Source organism: Macrobrachium rosenbergii, chromosome 13 (assembly GCF_040412425.1).
Source record: "Macrobrachium rosenbergii isolate ZJJX-2024 chromosome 13, ASM4041242v1, whole genome shotgun sequence".
In the NCBI taxonomy this organism is placed as follows: Eukaryota; Metazoa; Arthropoda; class Malacostraca; order Decapoda; family Palaemonidae; genus Macrobrachium; species Macrobrachium rosenbergii.
The window spans coordinates 33666413-33686532 of record NC_089753.1 but is presented as its reverse complement, the minus strand read 5'-3'; the positions used below and the strand labels follow the sequence as shown (position 1 = coordinate 33686532).

Below are 20120 nucleotides of genomic sequence, written 5' to 3'. Positions count from 1 at the left end.
TATATATATATATATATATATATATATATATATATATATATATATATATATATATATATATATATATATTTAAGTGTATGGTGGTTAAGCAATCAGTCACACCTACAATGGATATGGGAATGGTGCCTGCAACCTCATTCCAAAAAAGCCCTCAAAAAAATATATATTATATATATATATATATATATATATATATATATATATATATATATATATATATATATATATATATATATAAACTTGTGTTGAGATGTTATTTTTGTTATTTTATTAATGCTCTGCTTATTACGAATATATAAGCCGAACTTGCTCGTTGTTCAAGAGTGAAGAACTGCAATGTAATAATAAATAATGTTGCAGAGTTATAGGACGCACAGTGTTCAGTGGTTTTACGATGGAAACCTTGACTCACATTACCGATGTAAAGTAAATTTGTAAGCTCACTTCAGGCCAAAAGCAAACTTATAGGAAATATTGACTTGATAAAAAAAATCCGCTGTGTGTTCACATAGTCTCTGCTGCACTCAGGCCTGTCGACTTATTCACAAGCGATGGCCGTCAGTTTGGAAGAAGGACAGTGTCAACCCTTCGCGCTGCCGAGCCGACCAAGTTGCTCCCCGTAACCAGTCACTCTCTCGGCCCATTCATTCTCCCACACGCCCACGGACACCTCAGCGACTTACCTCTTCATCATCGTCATCCTTCCTCATCTTATCGGTGATAACCCTGATCTCCTTCAGGATCAGATTGAGTTCTCTGGTGCACGAAGACATACAAGTATGGACTAGGTGGGTGTCGTCTACCGAGTGGCCCCCGTGTGGAACCCGCATGAACCCGGCGGTGTTGTTGGTGGTGTGGGTGTGGGGTAGAGTGTGGGCACGGAAGTCGTCATCAATGTCGAGCACGTTTGCTAGTAGGGATCTCGACGAACGTTCCTGCAACATCAATGGCGATTAATGAGCTTGGACCGAAACTGGTTCGGTCCTTCGGTGTCGTCTGCCGTAGAGTGAAGGAAGGGGGAGAAGGGAGAGATTGGGCGGAGAAGAAGAGAGAGAAAACTTTATGTAAAAATATGGAAACGAAAGTAGGAGACTCATGTAGAATTGGTGATAGTCAAAAGAAGATCGAAGTTATAATGTTATCGATAAAAATTATAGTTTTCCTTTTTTAAAATTTTATTCCTTCATTAATTTTTTACGACATGGATTACAATTGGCAACCTTATTCAGAATGATTTACTTAATGACTTCCTTTGAATTTTATATTAACTTTTATGCAAAACAATACAATGTTTTTAGCTTAAAACTACTCCTTATGCTTAATGTATTATTCTTATATCCAAATAGAATTTTGAAGTTCACACAAGATTTTTATTCTCATTTTGAAACAGTGAAATTTTTAATATTAAATTATGAAATTTGAAATGCAAACTTATTTACGTTATTCGTTGCTTGATGATTTTATATAGATCTTAAAGGTTAAGGAAATTCTTGGTGAAAGTGACAACTAGAATTATAACCAGTGTTAGATTTCAGTCTGTCAAAAAAAAAAAAACATAGATTTAGATATGTAAACATTTTCATAAGCAGGTAATATAATAATAAACTGAGAGACTGTGTGGGGGTGGGGGTTAAATAAGGAGAGAAAAGAATGAATGCTAAACTGGTTTCTATAAAATGGAAAATCAGACAATGTGAAATAATTGCAAAAATAACTTCTGTGATTTACGAATAGAAAATTTTATACATGTGCTTAGTATCTCGTATATCGTATGTCTGTACATACGCTTGGTATACACACATACATACAGATATCCCCACATACGCATCTATGTATAAAAGAATCTAGCGTAAAAAGGCCCGTATCCTTAATAAAATAAATTTCATGCTCCAATGATTATATATTTACTTGAGAGAGACGGGGGTCGATTTTAAAGTGTACTTTGTTGCAATCGACTGCTATATATATATATAGGAATAATAAAGAAGAAAATGAGCCCACGACAGACAGGGACTAAGAGAGCGTATTTTGTGATGGCCTTCCAGTATTTGGTCACACCTGCGCATGCGCGCGCATTGAGAACGCTTAGGAGGAGAGATTCTTGCTTAATGAAAACACGCAGACGTGTCACTTGACCTTACAGGTATAGCCTTTGCAGTGTGTCGTGTCCGGAACGTGTCCCACTCGCACGGGGGCGCGTTCCATTCAACGTCATTCTCAGCAAGTGTGATCAAATATTCGACTGAAGCTCAACAAAAGACGCGTACACCCAGTTCTTGACCATTCTTTACCACGACAAGAACGTACGATGCAAGAGATAGGTGGGAGAGATGTGTGTGTTCGAGAGAGAGAGAGAGAGAGAGTATGAAGAAGTCTGAGAAAGAGTGCATGGAAACAAACGTGATCAACACTTGTTCCGAAGAGAGAGAGAGAGAGAGAGAGAGAGAGAGAGAGAGAGAGAGAGAGAGAGAGAGAGAGAGATAATATATTGAATATAATTAAAAAAGAAAAAAATGTGTCGGTGCCTTCCTGTTTAAATTAGAGCATTGCAATGCAATATCCATGGGTCATGACAAAAATGTTGCTAGGTGGTAGTTGCAAAGGAACATGAGAAAGGTAGTTAATTTTTTGGATCAGAAGTGACTCTTTCATTGGTAATCAGCGTATTGTGTGGCGAAGACAAAGAACAATAACAACAACAGTTCATTCTACGTGGCAAAGATGATCGCTAAGGTCAGATCAGTCAATCTCCAGGACTACAGGTCATGCAAAACTAGATGAACTCTAAACACCTATGTACTAAGAAACAAAGTCCTGTGCTAAACAGGCTAAAGTAATAGTATGGATAGTTTGCCATTTGCCTATTGTATACCAACTTACCCGTTCAAGATACACATTTTGCTATCTGGCGTAACACGTCTTGGCCACTTTAGGTAAATAATTGAAGGGAATAAATATTTATGCGAATGGTCTGAGTTAATGGAAGCGTTACAGGAAGGGAGGGAGGGATCTAGGTCGATTGGGTGCTTAGGGAAAAAAAATATAAAAATAAAACTTTACAGAAGGAAAATTTCGATAAATGGGAAGATATTTGGCAAAATTAGAACGGTAAAAAAAAATTAAGGTGGAAGATTTCCGTTAAAAGGGAGAAGCGATTTATGATTATTTTTAGATGATTTTAGAGATTTTATTTTAAAGGAAAAGTTATGGCTTTTTTATAGTTAGAGTTTTAATAGTTATGGTTTTATGTCAGTACAACAGTTATCTTCATTTTGATTACGTTATGTATGTAAATATATATATATATATATATATATATATATATATATATATATATATATATATATATATATTATATATATATATATATATATATATATATATATATATATATATATATATATATATATATATATATATATATATATATATATATATATATATATATATATATATATATATATATATATATATTATATATATTATATATATAAAATTTAATATATATATATATGTACATATATATTATATTTTATATATATATATATATATATATATATATATATATATATATATATATATATATATATATATATATATAATCCAACAGTTTGTTTTTGCTGTTTAGTTGGCTTAACCGAAGGTTTATATGTATAGCATGATACTGCAAAATCGTACAGTAATTGAGCTTGTATCCACACTTGCGATTACTGAAAGATTAAAAATGGCTTCTGTACTTACGTATGTACACACCGACATGCAGTACAAGTGCACACATTTTCTACGCACTTATTATGTCTGTACGTAAAGTGTTCAAGTTATATATTTTTCAAGTGATTTCAAGTGTGACATTCTGATGTATTGTGCATGTATTTTTAAAGTTTTATTAGATTGCATGTGGATGAGTAACCATTAAATGCCCAATTTATCTTCCCGTGATATCCGTTGTGGCTGTAATTATGACCTTTGCGGCAATGGGGGTGGGTTGTACTCAAATAAATAGCGTGGCTGTGTCATAACTCTCCGTTGTGTAATTATTATCGGTGTTTTTGGAATTTAATGATCGCTGGTATTGCCGCAGCGAATGTGCAGCAACGGCAGTATTATCTATAGGTACTGCTACTGCTAAAAGCTACTGCAAATACTGCTGCTAGTCTGTTGACTATCTGGAAAAGTTTACTGATAACAAGTTTTTACTTGGTATTTATAGTCCATTTAATGACAGCTTTAAACATCCTTTTGGTAAAGAGTTACTATCATTATTATTGATTTATTGACATTACTTTATGCCACCTTTGTATACATCATACCACGGATGTAGATGCTACTAATTTCTACAGCTAAACACTGATCTAAACTGGACTAATGTTACTCTTACAATCGGTAATAAGTACTTATTGGACTAAATCACCTTTCTTAAGGAATTCCAACTAGCATTATCAATGTTATTTAGGCTATAGCTTTGTTAAGCATTCTAATTCGTGTAGAAATTATGTGTAGACACTATCAAGCAGAGTACCCCGAATCTCTGTAAGGGTTCCTGACACATGAAGTGTCCGTTTTGCATTTTTCTGAGAGTCTAACTATTGAGTACACAGACATGTCTAAACATAGTTTAGTGAACACCACGCCTGCAGTATTATCCATAATGTATCCAGCAAGATTCCCGGGCTGTGTAAAGTAGTTGTAATAAAGATTTTTTAAGTTATACGCTGACATTCAAGTAGTAGACTGTCCTAAAATGGAAGACTGCAGTATCTGAAAAAAAAATACAAAACTGAGAAAAATGGTAGATACTGCAGTTTTCCCTTGCCTTACCACTGATTTTGCTGATACTGCAAATGAGACCCCCTAAATACTCGTGGAAAGCACTGAAGAATCATTCTGAAACTGCAGTAACTTGTGTATTAGTGTTTCTTGAGCCTAATAGGTGTCATATCTCAATTTCGAAAATTTTGCAGATACTGCAGTTTTACGTTTTAGGGCAGTAGAGTAGCTTGAAGTACCTGGACCTGTGTATCCAACAAAATTGCTTAAAAATGATATCCTGGAATCAATTACGGCCAGACGCTCAGTTTATATAAAGATAATTGTTTTATTTTTTGTAAATTTATATCTACACTAGCTTGGCTGAATGTCCAGGGTTTTTTTGCTTACATTTGTCCATATTGAAACGTTGCGCTTGTCTGTGACTTGGTCCATAGCTGTCAATTCTTAGAGCTACAGAATCAACCATTACCGATTTCTTTTGACAGAGAGATAGACTTTGTGCATCCGAATCTCTGTAATAATGACCAAATGACGATCTTCAGTACATTTTACGATTGCAAAGGTGCAGTGAAGCATTGATTTTGAAAAAGTGACTAACGCAAATAGTTTTTGAAAGTTGAAGAGACTAGATGCGTTTACACGTCGCGATGACAGCTTGAAATGGAAAGACCAGAATAATCAAGCGTAGAAGAAGCAAATATCCAAGAGTTATAAAAATCTTGAGGAACTGCAGAGTAGTGGAAAAGAGGAAGTATTATTCAGAGAAAAGAGACATCCATAAGAAAGAGAAAACTTTGTCCTCTGACGCTTGGAAAGCAATTACAAGGACATAACGAAAACACAGTGGAACTTTGCTTTGAGCCGAAGTGATCAAGTAGCACAATATCTCTCAAGAAAGATTTGTAGAGTAAACTGGGAAAGGGTTTGTTCACGATGAGAGGAAGGAGGCAGGGGTAACTGCTTGAATTGTAGAACTGTGAAGTAAGGTTGCAACTGTGAAAGGCATCGATGGTGTTCTGATACCCATGACACACACACATATATATGTATATGTTTGTATATATATATATATTATATATATATATATATATATATATATATATATATATATATATATATATATATATATATATATATATATATATATATATATATATGTGTGTGTGTGTGTGTGTGTGTGTGTGTGTGTGTAGAGAGGGAGAGAGAGAGAGAGAGAGAGAGAGAGAGAGAGAAAAGAGAGAGAGATGCATACAAGCAAACACTTAAGTCACTCTTTCCAGACAGCTTCCTGTCCTGCGGAATGTATACTGCAACTCACAAGCAACGTGGGAAGACAGCTATTGCAAAATACCACCAAGAAAACAAATGGTCCACTGTGATATGCGAGCCATTAATCTCTGGGATGGAATATAGCCTGAAGTTGCAACTGGAATTGAAAACTCATTCCAACAGGAAGAAGTGCAGAGAAAGGAGGCTCCAAGATTGAGGAGAATCTTCACGCTCGACCTTTTAGAACGCATAAGTTGGATGGAAATAACCTGGGCCAATTGAATACCCACGTATTATAGGAAGGCTCCTGAAAGACTGGAGTTCATCGAGAGACTCCTTACCAGTCTGTGGCCTCACGGAATTTGAGTTTCTACTGCTGATCCTGCTGAGACTGCGCAGTGAGAATGGTGAAATTCAGATGAATTCATATATGTGTATTGTGAATGCTTTTGAATTAAATGGCATAAGCTGATGATTTTTTTTTTTTTTTAGCCTAAGATTGACACCATATGTTGAATTGTTGTAGCTCTGTTTAATTGATATGAAAGTTCTTACGTTGGTATGTTTAAATACACACACATACAAATCTGATTTACATAGTTACTTAAATAGTAGTCTGCACATAGATATGGCTACAGTTTAGGTGGAGAGAATGATAATTTATTGAACTAAACGTCTATGTAATTCCCAGAGTTATACCGGGGATATACATCCCTCTCTTAATAACTACTTTTGTGTCTTGTAACTACTACAGCTACCACTGTTAACACTACAGTTTAATTTGACACCAACCTTGACTTTAGGAAACACTTATTTCTAACCCAATGATGATAATGATGATCAAGAAAATATTGCTTATCGTGCCAAATGGTCCTTGCAATCATATAGAACCTCTTTGTGTTATTAATGATAACTGTTCCTTTATTCCTGTAAATCTTATGACATGAAAATGAAGAAATTTGTATTAGTAATATCACGGTACAGTTAATTAAACTTTATGGTGGTAATGATGAAAATAATATATAACCTACTAGAATAAGTAGTATTTCCGGTTCCACATCGCATGTTGAAGAGTTTGACGGTATATGGATATCAGTGTCCCTAAAAGTCGGGAAGGAGAAAAAGTGAACCAGTAGTATGGGTGGTCATATTGATCAAGTTGGTGATCATTGTAAATTTAATAAAGTGGTCATTATATTTGCTTTCAAGTGCTCATTATATTTTCTTTACACTGTTTTGAAAGTTCAGTGCAGTGGACAGAGGAAATTTTTGAAGCTGATTGCTAAGAAAGGCGAGGGTTTAGAGGATTACCTGAATGCCGTTTGAAGGAAACTTAGAATCTGGAATCCTGGAATGGAAGACTAAACAGACACTGAAGTTTCCTGGCAAGTTCTTTATCCATATACTGCTGTGAGCATATTTAATATATATATATATATATATATATATATATATATATATATATATATATATATATATATATATATATATATGTATACATATGCATATATATATAAATATATATATATATATGTATATATATATATATAATTTATATATATATATATATATATATATATATATATATATATATATATATATATATATATATATATATATATATATTGTGTGTGTTTGTAGTATGATACAAGGTATATAATAAAAATGAGCATCTTGTAAATCCAGTTTGTGAGTTGACCTCAAGGGGAGTTGTGTTTTGGGTGCTCACTTTTGTTTGCAGTGATTTATAACTCCCTTAGAGATTAGGTAATTCTAAGTAAATTAGATATGAGCAATTTCACTAATTTTACTTTGCATGAACATAAAAATTCGCTGGTGGACAGTCAGAGTCAAAGTCCTTAATATAATTAGGTTAAATACAGGTCTTCTAGTCGGGAGACAGTAAGCAGTGCTACTTGGAAATTTAATTGAAATTTAATTTCCTTGCCTATGAAGTTTTCTGTGACTTAGGTCAGTAAGATAAGTGTCACAAAATCACATTTCCTGACATCTATTAGCGTCCTTTGGCCCAAATTTGCGCTAAGTAGCCTATGATTTTTCTGTATTGGTGCAGAATCGACGTCTGTTCTTTAATATGATATCAAGAGTGTTTGAACATATGCAGACATAGTTTTGATACTGGTGTAAGCCCAACTGGCTCACCGCTGGTCTAAAATGCCAGTTATGTTCTTGTATGGTACTGCCAAAGCGCGCCGTGTCCTACTGTGTACAGTACAATGCCTAGTGAAATTTGTGCAGATCCCTTGTAGGAGGAAATGCTCCTTTATTGACTAGGAAGTCTATTCATTTTAGGCTAACGCTAATCAGTTTTTAAAGCTTGGAAGCTATATGCCTAGTATTACTATTGCACGGACACAGAAAAAGTGCATAGATACTTTTGAATGCGCTTGCTTGAAGTAGAGATCAGAAGTGTGATCGCTGATATTTTTGTGGAGGAGAAGGGAGAAAGAGGTTGGGTAATGCAAAAGGTTTTTTTGGGTTGGATAAATGGTGTAGAGACAGAATTGTCGTGTCGCAGATTCTGGTCGAAACTGTAAACAGTATGGTAGAAAATGTCATTGGCATGATTTGCTAATAGTGAGAGTGTAATGTTGTGTCTTTTCCATGGCCTTTTTATATCTCTGTGGGGTGATGCTTAAGGTCAGAAAATAGTCAAATATATGTAGGTGCAAAGTTGTTGGATAGAAAAATGGTATCCAGAAGTGCAAGAGTAAATGGTTGATGGTTGCAGATGATACAAATAGTGAGGAAAAGCTGTAGAAACTACAGAAAGAGTTTGAAAGTTTTTCCAAGAAAAGAAGGTTAAGAGAAGATGTGAGCAAGAGTAAGGATAGAGGAAATGGAAACCAGGAATATGAAGCCACTAATGTCAGCTTGGACGAAGGAGGAGTGGAGACAGACTCTCGTGGTCATTTGAGAGTATGTGTACCAAATGACTAGAATGAGAGTAGAGGTGAATCTCATCAGAGGCAAAGCAAGGAGGGTAGAAGGGTGTGCATGCAAAAGACTAGGAAGCCACCTGGAGCACCTATGAAAGCCAAGATGGTAATGTATGAATGGATTGTTGAGCCAACTCTCCAATATTGAAGTGAAGTGTGAAAATATTAAAGTGGAGTGTGAAAGTTGGAACTAAAGAAAAAGGTGGGAAGATATCAAGAGTAACTGTTTGCTTAGTATATTAGAACTGAAAGGGCGAGAAGTGTGGAAATTTTAGAAGAGTGGTAAAACGGTTAGGGTAGGTGAAAGGATGGATTAGTGTTTTAAGAGGTTTGGTCACTGGGGAAAAGTGAAGGATGGTAGGTTGGTGAATAAGAGAGAATTATTTGGAGGTATTACTAAGAAGAGAAGAGAAAGACCCAGAAAGCACTGAATCGATAGAGTAATAAGGCATACTGGAAAAGAAGGGTTGTGATGTCCAGAAGTACAAGAGTGCTTGTCTGATACAGGTAAATGGTATAGTGTGTGTGTGTGTTTGGGGTTTCAACTCTCTGCTAATGAGCCTTCTGTGTAGGTGTAGGAAGAAGCCGATGTGAAAGCTTTATGCACCAGTGGTTCATTCATGATCCAGCAGTTAAAGTAAGGTTGGGCAGTAGTCATAATTTTTTTTTAATGTGACGTTACCTTTGTTAGTGGAAAGGGCTTAATGCAGACACTATATATATATATATATATATATATATATATATATATATATATATATATATATATATATATATACATACATACAGTATATAAATTTGAGTGTTTATATGTTTCCTTATGTAAAAATATATGGGGAAGAATCGGCGTTGGATGGTCCTTTAAACGACTGGGAATACAACGTGGAATGGTAAGTGAAAAATAAAATTAAATCCACATAAATTATTGTGAATATCCTTAGTGTATTTTTTTATTTTAAGGTTTTCCAAGTAAATCATAAATTCCATGTATATATATATATATATATATATATATATATATATATATATATATATATATATATATATATTTCTATATATATATATATATATATATATATATATATATATATGTATATATATATATATGTATATATATATGTATATATATGCACGTGATCTGGTTAGCAGCTGAAGCATCAGGAAACGTCTGAAGAGAAACGACAGAGTGCCAAGTTTAACACATCTTTGGGGCCCAAGATGTGTTAAATACGCAAAAGCACTTGGCACTTTGTCGCTTCGTTTCAAACTTTTCCTGCGGCTTCAGTCGATATACATATAAGCTGATTTGTGGACACGTATGTTATTGCTTTTATTTTTTAGTCAAAATGAAGGACTTTCTCGGAAATGTTGTTGCTTGTCTAATTGTTTAGGAATGGATTTAGATATATTCAAATGTGAATATATAGCACACTGTTAGATGTGCGCAGTTACGTCTGTTCATTTTGGTAATAATAATACTACTAGTATAGATGATGATGATGATGGTAACAGCAACAACAACAATAATAATAATGATCTGTAGCAGCTGTAGTAGTAGTATTGATTATTGCAAGAGTGATGATGATGACGAAAACAGATTGGAAAGTTTGTAGGTTTTCTGCGGGTGAGATACATTACGAATATCATATTCTTATTTTATTATTCTGGTGATTGTGGAGGCAAGGAGGAGACGACTTTCACTGGCAAAATAAGTGGTGAAGCACTATCTGGCAAAGCTTATTCTTTGAACAGTAATGGCAGTTTCTCCTTGATGAAATTGAAGAAGTTATTGGCAAGGCCTACCGGTCTCAATTTTCAACCACCGTGAGAGCAGAGCAGGCTCACGACAAGCCCTCATCAATTAGTCTGATATACAAGGAAACCTTTTTACATTTCATTCTGCGGGAAAAGGAAGGGTTTATTGCATGTCTCCTGATGCTTTTCGTCGCTAGCATTGATCTCCTAAACAGATTTCTCACCCCCTTTGCATTTCTCCGATCATTCCCGCCGCAGTGGGTTTACCTTGCAGATTCACTGTGGTTGCTCGCCATTAAATTTCCCGGAAGCGTTTCATGCGTCAGGTAATTATTAGTCCTTGTACCTTTATTACCTCTGTTGTTATTTCGCGCGATGGGTACTGTGTCCATAAAATGTAATGACGAACTCGGGCTCGATTGTCCGGTGTGTGGTGATGTGTTTTTCCTGTTGACCAGTTCTCTCTTTATCTTTTCATCATTAGCGTCGTCATCTTCATCAGTGTGGATGTTGTTAATACTGTTGTTATTATTGTTGTTATTATTACTGTTATTATTGTTATTATTATTATTATTATTATTGTCATTACTGTTATATGAATAATGATCAATAGTAACATTTATGTTCTACTACTACTGCTACTACTGTTCCTACTGTGACACAAGTTAGCTTATTTGATTTGGTAATGTTAACAACATCAACTACAACATGATCATCATCAATAACACCAAATACTACTACTACTACTACTACTACTACTACTACTACTACTACTACTACTACTACTACTACTATTTAATTCAAATTTACTACTACTACTACTAATTCTACCAGAAACACTACTGTTATTGCTACCACTACTATCACTACTGCTACCACCATTACTACTACTACTACTACAGATTGCAGCAGTAAATATTTTTTCACTGCCTTTTTTTTTTTTTTTTTTTTTTTTTGTTGACAGGATTGAAGTTCATTTTATCAACCCTTGTACATCTCCTGGTCTTTTCCGTTACAGTGCTGGTGAGATTAGTACAAGTTTCTTCTTTGATAACAACTAGTAAAACTGTCCAACATTCTTCTTCTTTGGTAACATGAAAAGTCAATTCTGGGAATTTTCTGTAATTTTTTTTTTTTTTTGCAGAGAAGAATCAGAATCAACGTCTCATGCAGATGACAGCCTGCATGATGACGTATCAGTTTTTCTTTTTAGTCCTTGAATCGAGGTTACTCGTGTTTTATCATCTCACTCTTGTTTTATCATCTCGTGTTTTAATTTTTCATTAATATGAGGGGGTGGGTTACCTTTTATAACGTTCGAATTTAAATGGGAAGAAACAAAAAAACTAACGTGAGCGATAAAGTCACTTTGTTTAAAATTGATCTGCACGTAAGATAGTATACTGTACATACGAGCTACTCTATAAATTTTTTATAAACATTTAGAAATACACAGAGCAACAGAAGTGCTTTTATTATGGTTGATTATTATGAGTGTTATTATTATTATTTTTTTAAAAGTTTAATCTTGTTTTATACCGGTTCTTTACAAAAGTTTAGATGGACCAGTTCATACATAGATCATGCACACAGATAATAAGTTAGAAGCAATATAAATTTAATATAAACCATGTGAGCCGTGGCTTATATTAGAAAAAGGGCCAACTACAAATTTGAAAGTGAAAATAATAATTGTACCATTCTAATGAGTAGGTTTTATAATGCCAGTCAAGTTTACTAATGGTGTGTAAAGTCTTCAACTATTTACCTAAGGCCTTTTACGGCTGCAAAACTTTCCTTTCTGTGAATAAACTACCAGAGTCCCCTAATCGCCTGATCACCTCGTTAAGCCTGTGTCAGACAATCAGAAGATTGGCTCCTACCTAATTTTCTCGTATAGGAAAGCTCGTCAGCGATGGAGGCGGGATTAGAAGTGCAAAAGAATCGCTTTAGAAATTATTTTTTATTCTGATTTTATAGGTGATAGTTTTGAGTAATTTTTATATATCCTTTGCTAATAGTCATTTCACTTTTATTGTTGAGATCGGGCACCAACCAGCTGTCAATTATTATTATTACATTATGCCGAGCATCGTTATCACATAAATACTCATTATCATTTATATTTTCGTTGGATTACTTTCGTATTCTTGGTTATTCTGGTTTAAGAGTGATCGATATTATTATTTTATAGGTATATTTTAAACTTTAGGCTTTTATATAATATATAAAGTTTACTTGATATTATGTAGTAGAAACGTATTCGATTTTTTTACAAATAAAGAATCCGTTTTAGTGACAGATATGATGGATTATTAGGGAAAATCTTGCGACAGGTTCAACTACTGTTACTTCTAATATCTAATATCTAATAACATCGATTTAGTAACTGGTGGCTATTATTGATTAAATGGTAGTGTAATATCAATAAGAATTGAGATATTGGCTAGTAAGTCTGGCAGGAGACCAAGTCATTGAGGTTAACTGAGTAACCGTAAGACGTACTAATTGCTGTCATTAAGGTTTTAAATGAATAATCGTAAGACATGATATTGCCGAATATGAGTTTAAGAAATTAACGTTTCTGTGTCTCGAGGCACAAATATTGGTTTTTAAAGTGAGGATTGATGTGAAAAGGAAAACAATTGGAAGGTGCCCAATATCTACTCCCCGTTGAAACGAGTGCAACATTAAATGGTCATAACTGCAGTTGATGAGGACAATTCAAAGCGACATTGACTGAACTGATCTTTTCCAGTTTCGGCCCCTAACGTCTGCAGTCAGCCTTCTCATTACTCGTCATTTTGCAATTCAATCCACGTCCGCTGAAATATCACACCAAGTATGATTTAGAAAAATTAAATGCCTTTTGAAGTATTGTCTTGGTTTGAAACATGAGTTGCTCATTATAATTTATTTTTTTATTTTAAGGAAATAGGTAACGGTTCTATCTCTTGGGTCCAATTTTTTTTTATAATATGAGCTTGGAACTTGTATTTATCAATTAGAAGAAATCTACTTTGGTGTGAGATTATCCATTGCTGATTATGTTTAAGGATGAGAGAGAGAGAGAGAGAGAGAGAGAGAGAGAGAGAGAGAGAGAGAGAGAGAGAGAGAGAGAGAGCGCATCTACTAATTCACTACCTGAATTGTGATCCCGTGCAAAATCTTAATTAGCAATACTAGTATGACAGCTCTGCTTACAAGAAAAAAAATAGAATGATAACGAAACGAAGCAAAATACCAAGTGGCACCTTTGGAGCAGTGCCTCACTAAGAGAGAGAGAGAGAGAGAGAGAGAGAGAGAGAGAGAGAGAGAGAGAGAGAGAGAGAGGTACTAACACACACAACGAGTGATGCAAAAAATTTATATATATATATATATCTTCGTCAGAGAGAAAATGACTAAAGTCTCTGAGAGAAGAAATGATATTTAAAAAAAAAAAAACCAACCGTTGCTTGCAATGCCATTTTTGCCAGCCGAGGTGTCTCTCTCTCTACCATTACTGAATCAAAGTTGTGCAAAATATAAAAAGGGGGCGCTGCAGTTACAACCGAAAGAAGTTGATGTTAATGCTAATGATAATATAATATGATAATTATGTTGATAATAATAAAAAAAAATAACGATGAAAAAAATAATAGTTATATATCTTCCTGGCCGGATATATATACTGTATGCAGAGAGGGGGAACAGAGTGAGTTCTGGCGTTGGACATGACACAGAACTTCAAGAGTGTGATTGTAACCAACCTAGAGTAATAATAATAATAATAATAATAATAATAATAATAATAATAAAAATGATAATGAATATGCCACTAAAGCCTCTCAACGTTCAACGTTAGGTGAAGCAATTAACAGAATGTAATTAAAAAAATAGAAACTATATATATATATATAAAGTATATATATATAATTTAGATATATAGTGATATATATATCTGATGATGTTACGCAGAATGATATTGTGACAAAGCTTCTTACCTCCAAGGGACACTGCCGAATAGAGCGAAGGTTCCAGCGAGAGGCAAACAATGAACAAAGGGGGTTGACCGTTAAACTTTGGGAAGTATTATATTAGATAACAAGATTTCAAAAGTGATTGTTTTTTTTTTTTTTTTCGTCAACAAGTGATTTTTTTTTTTTTTGCTCGTCAAAAGAGAGTTTACGTCAAGAGTAGATCTGTTATTTTTTTTTTTATAAATACTGTTTTTTTTTAATTGCAAAAAATAATGTGATTTGCTTTCAGAGTGCAGTGCTGGTGGAAAAATGAAAAGGTATGGAAGTCCTCAGTTGTGTCTTGCAATGATCTGTACCTGCCTTGAGTGATTAACAGTAGTAACACACAGCCTGTCTTTATGAGAGCTTTGGAGTTGGAAAGTTTAGATCAGTGTTTTTGGGTTGGTCTGTGTCGCGTATCAGTTTACGATGCTCAGCCTTCAACAGGTTTTTCCAGCGCGTGTGCGTCCGAGCAAAACCCCTTTCGTTCTCTCCCGTTGCTCGTCGAAAATGCTGCTCGCCTTCGACGCCTCTTAGAAGGATCAGTAGTCGTGTGAGAACGTGAGGCAAAAAAAAAAAAAAAAAAAAAAAATCGGTCACCAGAGATGTATCACAACATTTCAACTTGAACTGAACGGCTGAAAGTGATTTCTAGATAACTATTTTCAAATTTTTTTTTTTTATCAGGTGACTGGTTATTTTTAAATCTCTGATTCGTACGACCACGTGTAACCCCCCAAAGAGACGTTTGGGCTGGCCATTTTTCCCCCAGCAACTCGAGAAGAGAAAGATTTGCTTCGGACCGGCTGACCTGTTCAATTCTGACAAACATGGAGGAATCGGATGCATGTGTGCATGGGTGATGTGTCTGCTTTCATCGAGTAATAATTTTTCTTTTAAATCCAGAGTTAAATGTTGAATAAGCATGGAAATAGCATTATGCGAGAGATCATTTGAATGAGGCTAATCAATCAGCGAGTCTACACAAGAAGAAAATGTGATTTTTAATCTAACAAAGGAAGGAAAATATCAGTGGTAAAAATACAGCCATTTCAGGAAATAGGAGCAGCGACAAAATCAGCTTCTCTTGATAACGTGAACTGATCATTGGTCTAATCAAAAATTTTTGTGACATGGCTAATGTTCAGGTGTCAAAAAGTGCATGTAGGGTAAAAGGTTGACTTCTTCCTATTGACTTTTAGTGAGCTCAAGGGATTCTTACTTCATAGTCTTGTGTGCTTGTCTGAAAGCGTGACGTTGTATGGTAAATTTAGACTGCAACATGATACCGCTACTTTCATCTATTGCTGATTGTTGTGATTTGATTCCTTTGAAAAAAATGGCATTAATGACTGTAAAATTACTTTGTGACTAAAACTCTAGCACTGCTGTTTGCCAAATGGAAACAGTAAGTCATTATTATTATTAGGTAATATATTCCAAAAAAAGAACGAACAAACACAAATGCCAAAAATAAACACACGACTCAAAAACAAGAATCAGGGAGAGCGAAAGGACTAGATAAACTATGCATATATATTTTTTTTTCTCCTGCGCCTTTTCATTGATAGAATTGGGACTTAAGCCTAGGTCTTGAAGATATTAAAAAAGTGATTTCTTTTTGAGGTGAATAGATATATATATATATTTTGTGTGGGTGTGGGGTCGTCAAATCCCCGAGTTTTTCAGACCCAGACCAATCTACCTCCAACCCCTCCAACCACACCTGAGCAGGTAACTGCAGCGTCCCGCGTCTTCAACCCCCCCTCCCCCCACCCCGTCCCCCTCCCCACCAAACTGAATGGTTTTCCCCACTACTTGTAATGTTTCCTCGCTAGCGTTGTTTGTGAAGGTGGACTGAGTGTAGTGGTTAGTGGATTGGTAGGAAAATCTCCCCCTTCCTTGAAAAGCCGATTTCAAATTCCTCTTTGTGTATGTGATGGGAAATACGCCGGTTGAACTTGGTTGTATTTTGGGTTTTGGTGGAGGGATGTGTTCTAACTCTTCTTGACATTCTTCAGGGAATCTTGTGTGTGTTTTTGAGGATGTAAATGTATGTGTTAGATTATAAGCGTACAAATGGAGTTTTGGGGAAAATTGTCCAGTGGATAGTTGTGTTCACATTGCTATGTGCAATTCCGAACGGCACGTCAGAACCGCAGTTACTTGTGAAAACAAATTTCTCTCCATAGTTTTAAGATGAAGTTTGTTGTCTCACCTTCTGCTTGGGTTGCAGTTCCACAGGAGTTTTGAATTTTAAGCACACATATAAAAGAAACTGGAAATATTTTGCTCTGCAGGCCAATAGCAAATTTCATCTAATCGATGTCCACTTGTGTTTGAAATACCCAGTGATATCGTTAATGTGGAACATTTGAACGAGTCTTGCTAGTAGGAACTGAATGAAAGTCGTCTGTGCATTATTTTGCAAAACCTCCGTATTATGTTCGATTTTTTTAACATTTCCTGGACATTGCAGTATGTATATCGTGTCATGCAATTCATGGGTTTCATTCCCGTTTTTGCAGTGTTTCTTCTCTTGAGGATTCTTGGGAATTGTCTAATGGTTTTTGCAAGTTGATTAGTTTACAGAAATCCACTTTCTTATAAAATTTATGGGGTCTACGTTTACATGTGTATGGGTATTAAGTCGTTTCGTGGTCTTTTCTGGTTAAGAGTAGTTTTAGGGGAGGATTAACCATATGTGAGTCCGTTTTGATTTCATTGACAGTTGTGAGTGTTTTCCAATGGCCGTGTTGGATGTGAAGACGTGACTCGGGAAAGGGTTTTGGAAGTTATGTTTATCACTCACGGAGGATGAAAGAAGTATTTAACAATTCTCTTAAATGCTAATGGAAGATATATTATATACCTTCTAAGCCTATAGTCTTTATACTCAAGAAATGAGTGACTGAACATTGATGTGGCGATGTTTATTGTATGTGGAATGTGGAACGTATGGGAATAATTTCACTTCCTTTGACTTCATCTGCAAGCATTTCAACACATAGTTGGCGCGCAACTTGTTCCAGACAAGTTGGTAACGGCGGGAAAAAGTGGAACACAAGTGTCAAGTGAAGCCATTTGTATTTAACTTATCTCAAACAGTTCGGTTTGATCCTATTTATTGGTAAATGAGAGAGACGGGGTTATGTTACCGAATATGCTGAATATGATGAATTCATGATACGAAAACAGTATCATGAATTCATCATTGGTTGTTAGAGGCCGTGTTCGGATAATGTGTAAGGTGGTGTTCAGGGATATGTCCCTCCATTCTCAATTTTATGTATACATTCAGTGCATTTCCCTTTTTTTGAAAGACACTGAAGAAAACATCCCTACTTTTGTGCTATTTTGGTCGCCGTGTTAAAAGCGCTTTCTCAACTGATCTGGATTGTCGTTTTCACCAAGTTGATTCGCTGGGATATTTTTTTTGTTTATAAAATATCAGTTGTTCATAGAAATTGTTTTTTTAGTCGATAAAACATCAGATGTTCACTGAATTTTTTTTTTTTTTTTTTTTTTTTTTTAGTCAGCTGTAGGCAGACACTTGAAAGTGCATCTACATTAAGATATTAACATCTCACATTTGTTCTTATTGTGGAAATAACTCTGCCTAGAAAATTTCCCGGACAGTGAAATCATTATGGAAAATATGAGTTCGAATTAATGAGATTTCTTATTGCATTTTTTATCCCGCCCTGCTCTTTTCCTTTCTTGTTATTTCTGATTCTCGCTGTGTCAGCAGGGAAAAAATGAAGAAGAAATGAATAACTATTTTCTCTGCTATTGTTCACCGCTGTGCGAAAGCCGTATATTTAAGTCTTGACCTAACCCAGCGAGAGGACAAACAATGGACTGGTGTCCGAGAATTTTTAATTGGAATTGTTTACGGAGTGCTTTAGCCCCCTATTGTGCACTGAATTGTTTTGGTTAGAGGGATGAATTCCCCTTTCCACCCGACCTCCCACACGCAACGTAAAATGGGGCTCGTGATTCCTGTATTTTACGCTCCTCGTTGTTCTTCTGGAGGCCCTAAAATGTCACTTTTATAAGAGGGTGGGAAATGTAATGACCAAAGAAGAACGTGTATCATCGTTTTATAAGAGAGAGAGGTAACTGGGGGGAGTTTGGTGAAGAAAAGGCAACTTGGTACTTTTCAGAGCCTTTTCAGGGGGCCCCCCCCTCTCAAGAGGAAAACGGAGGACAGTTGTAGGTAAAGAAGTCCAGAAAAAATTAACAGATACAGGTAGGAAATGAGAAGTGTCAGAAAAGAAAGAGTAGAACGAACTACCTTTGTCGATGATAAGAAAGCTGTGATGTTTGGAAAGAGAGAGAGAGAGAGAGAGGAAGAAAAACGTGACAGAGGTACATTCTGAAGAAAATTTGGGAGACCAAAATTCAGAACAGAGACAGAGGGAGGAAGGGGAAGAGTACAGGATGATTACGACAGTTAAGAAGTTGAAGAACTGGAGGAAGAAAGTTAACTGACAGGGAAATCAAGTATAATAGTGATCCAGAGGCTGAAGAGGGCGATGAAAAGCATGGAAATACATTAAGGGATACACAGAATATTGACAGTCAGAGCCGGAAGGGCACAGGGCAAGGAAGCAAGTGGCACATACAAGTCGTTGAGGTCCTGGGACCTCGAAACGTTGGTTTTTTAAAAAAACAGCGAAATTGATGAAAGAGGACTGAAGACTGAGTCAGAAGGACAGACGGATAAAGAATGTCTGAAGAAGAAGAAGAAGAAGAAGAAGAAGAAGAGAAAATAAAATGGACAGGGGAAAGGCAGAAAGAAGGGAAGTCAGTGTTGCATGCACTCAGATGTTCTGTAGGGAATATCTGTTTCTGTCGAGTTTGGACGTTGTCACACCCAGTTACAGGCACATCGAGGTATCCTTATGGGCTTGGCGTTGTTACGCCAAGGTAATGTCTTATTAGTCAATCAATCATGCGAACAAGGAGGTATGCAGGTGGCTTATAAGTCAGGAATCAGGGTCGGCAAGCACCTACTTTTTTTGACACGAAGTTGTACTCGTATGTCTTGAGTGTGCTTATGGTATTTCTCTCTCTGTCTCTTTTGATTGTTTTCGTAGGATGTTGCGATTTTTATACGATGTCATTTATGTTATTTATTACATTAACTTCTTTTTTTAAACAAAAAGGCCTCCTGGAGAAGGTAACCCTGATATGACGTTCGTATGTGTTGGCTGGGACTACTTTGTAACTGAAAGCATTTCGTCATTATTTTCACGTATGTCGTGTATATAGTGTGTCCTTGAAAAAGCGAAGACATCTAATTTGTGAATATTACGTTTTATGTGCTGATTTTGCGAAAGGTAAATGATGAAATGCCTTC

At 35.5% G+C, this 20120-nt stretch overlaps 1 protein-coding gene and 1 long non-coding RNA gene across 27 annotated transcripts in view; one reads left to right on the top strand and one right to left on the bottom strand.

Annotated features, from left to right (window-relative positions):
• LOC136845133 (neuronal acetylcholine receptor subunit alpha-7-like) overlaps window positions 1-20120 on the bottom strand; it is a 514118-nt gene that overhangs the window by 11301 nt on the left and 482697 nt on the right. For all 26 annotated transcript variants that reach the window (XM_067115030.1, XM_067115042.1, XM_067115028.1 and 23 more), the window contains one exon: window positions 684-935. In XM_067115030.1, the coding sequence (XP_066971131.1) occupies window positions 684-935 (252 nt within the window). The remainder of the gene's footprint in view (window positions 1-683; window positions 936-20120) is intronic.
• The window catches only part of LOC136845137 (uncharacterized), a 582337-nt gene that overhangs the window by 194857 nt on the left and 367360 nt on the right, over window positions 1-20120 (top strand). The window lies entirely within an intron of this gene.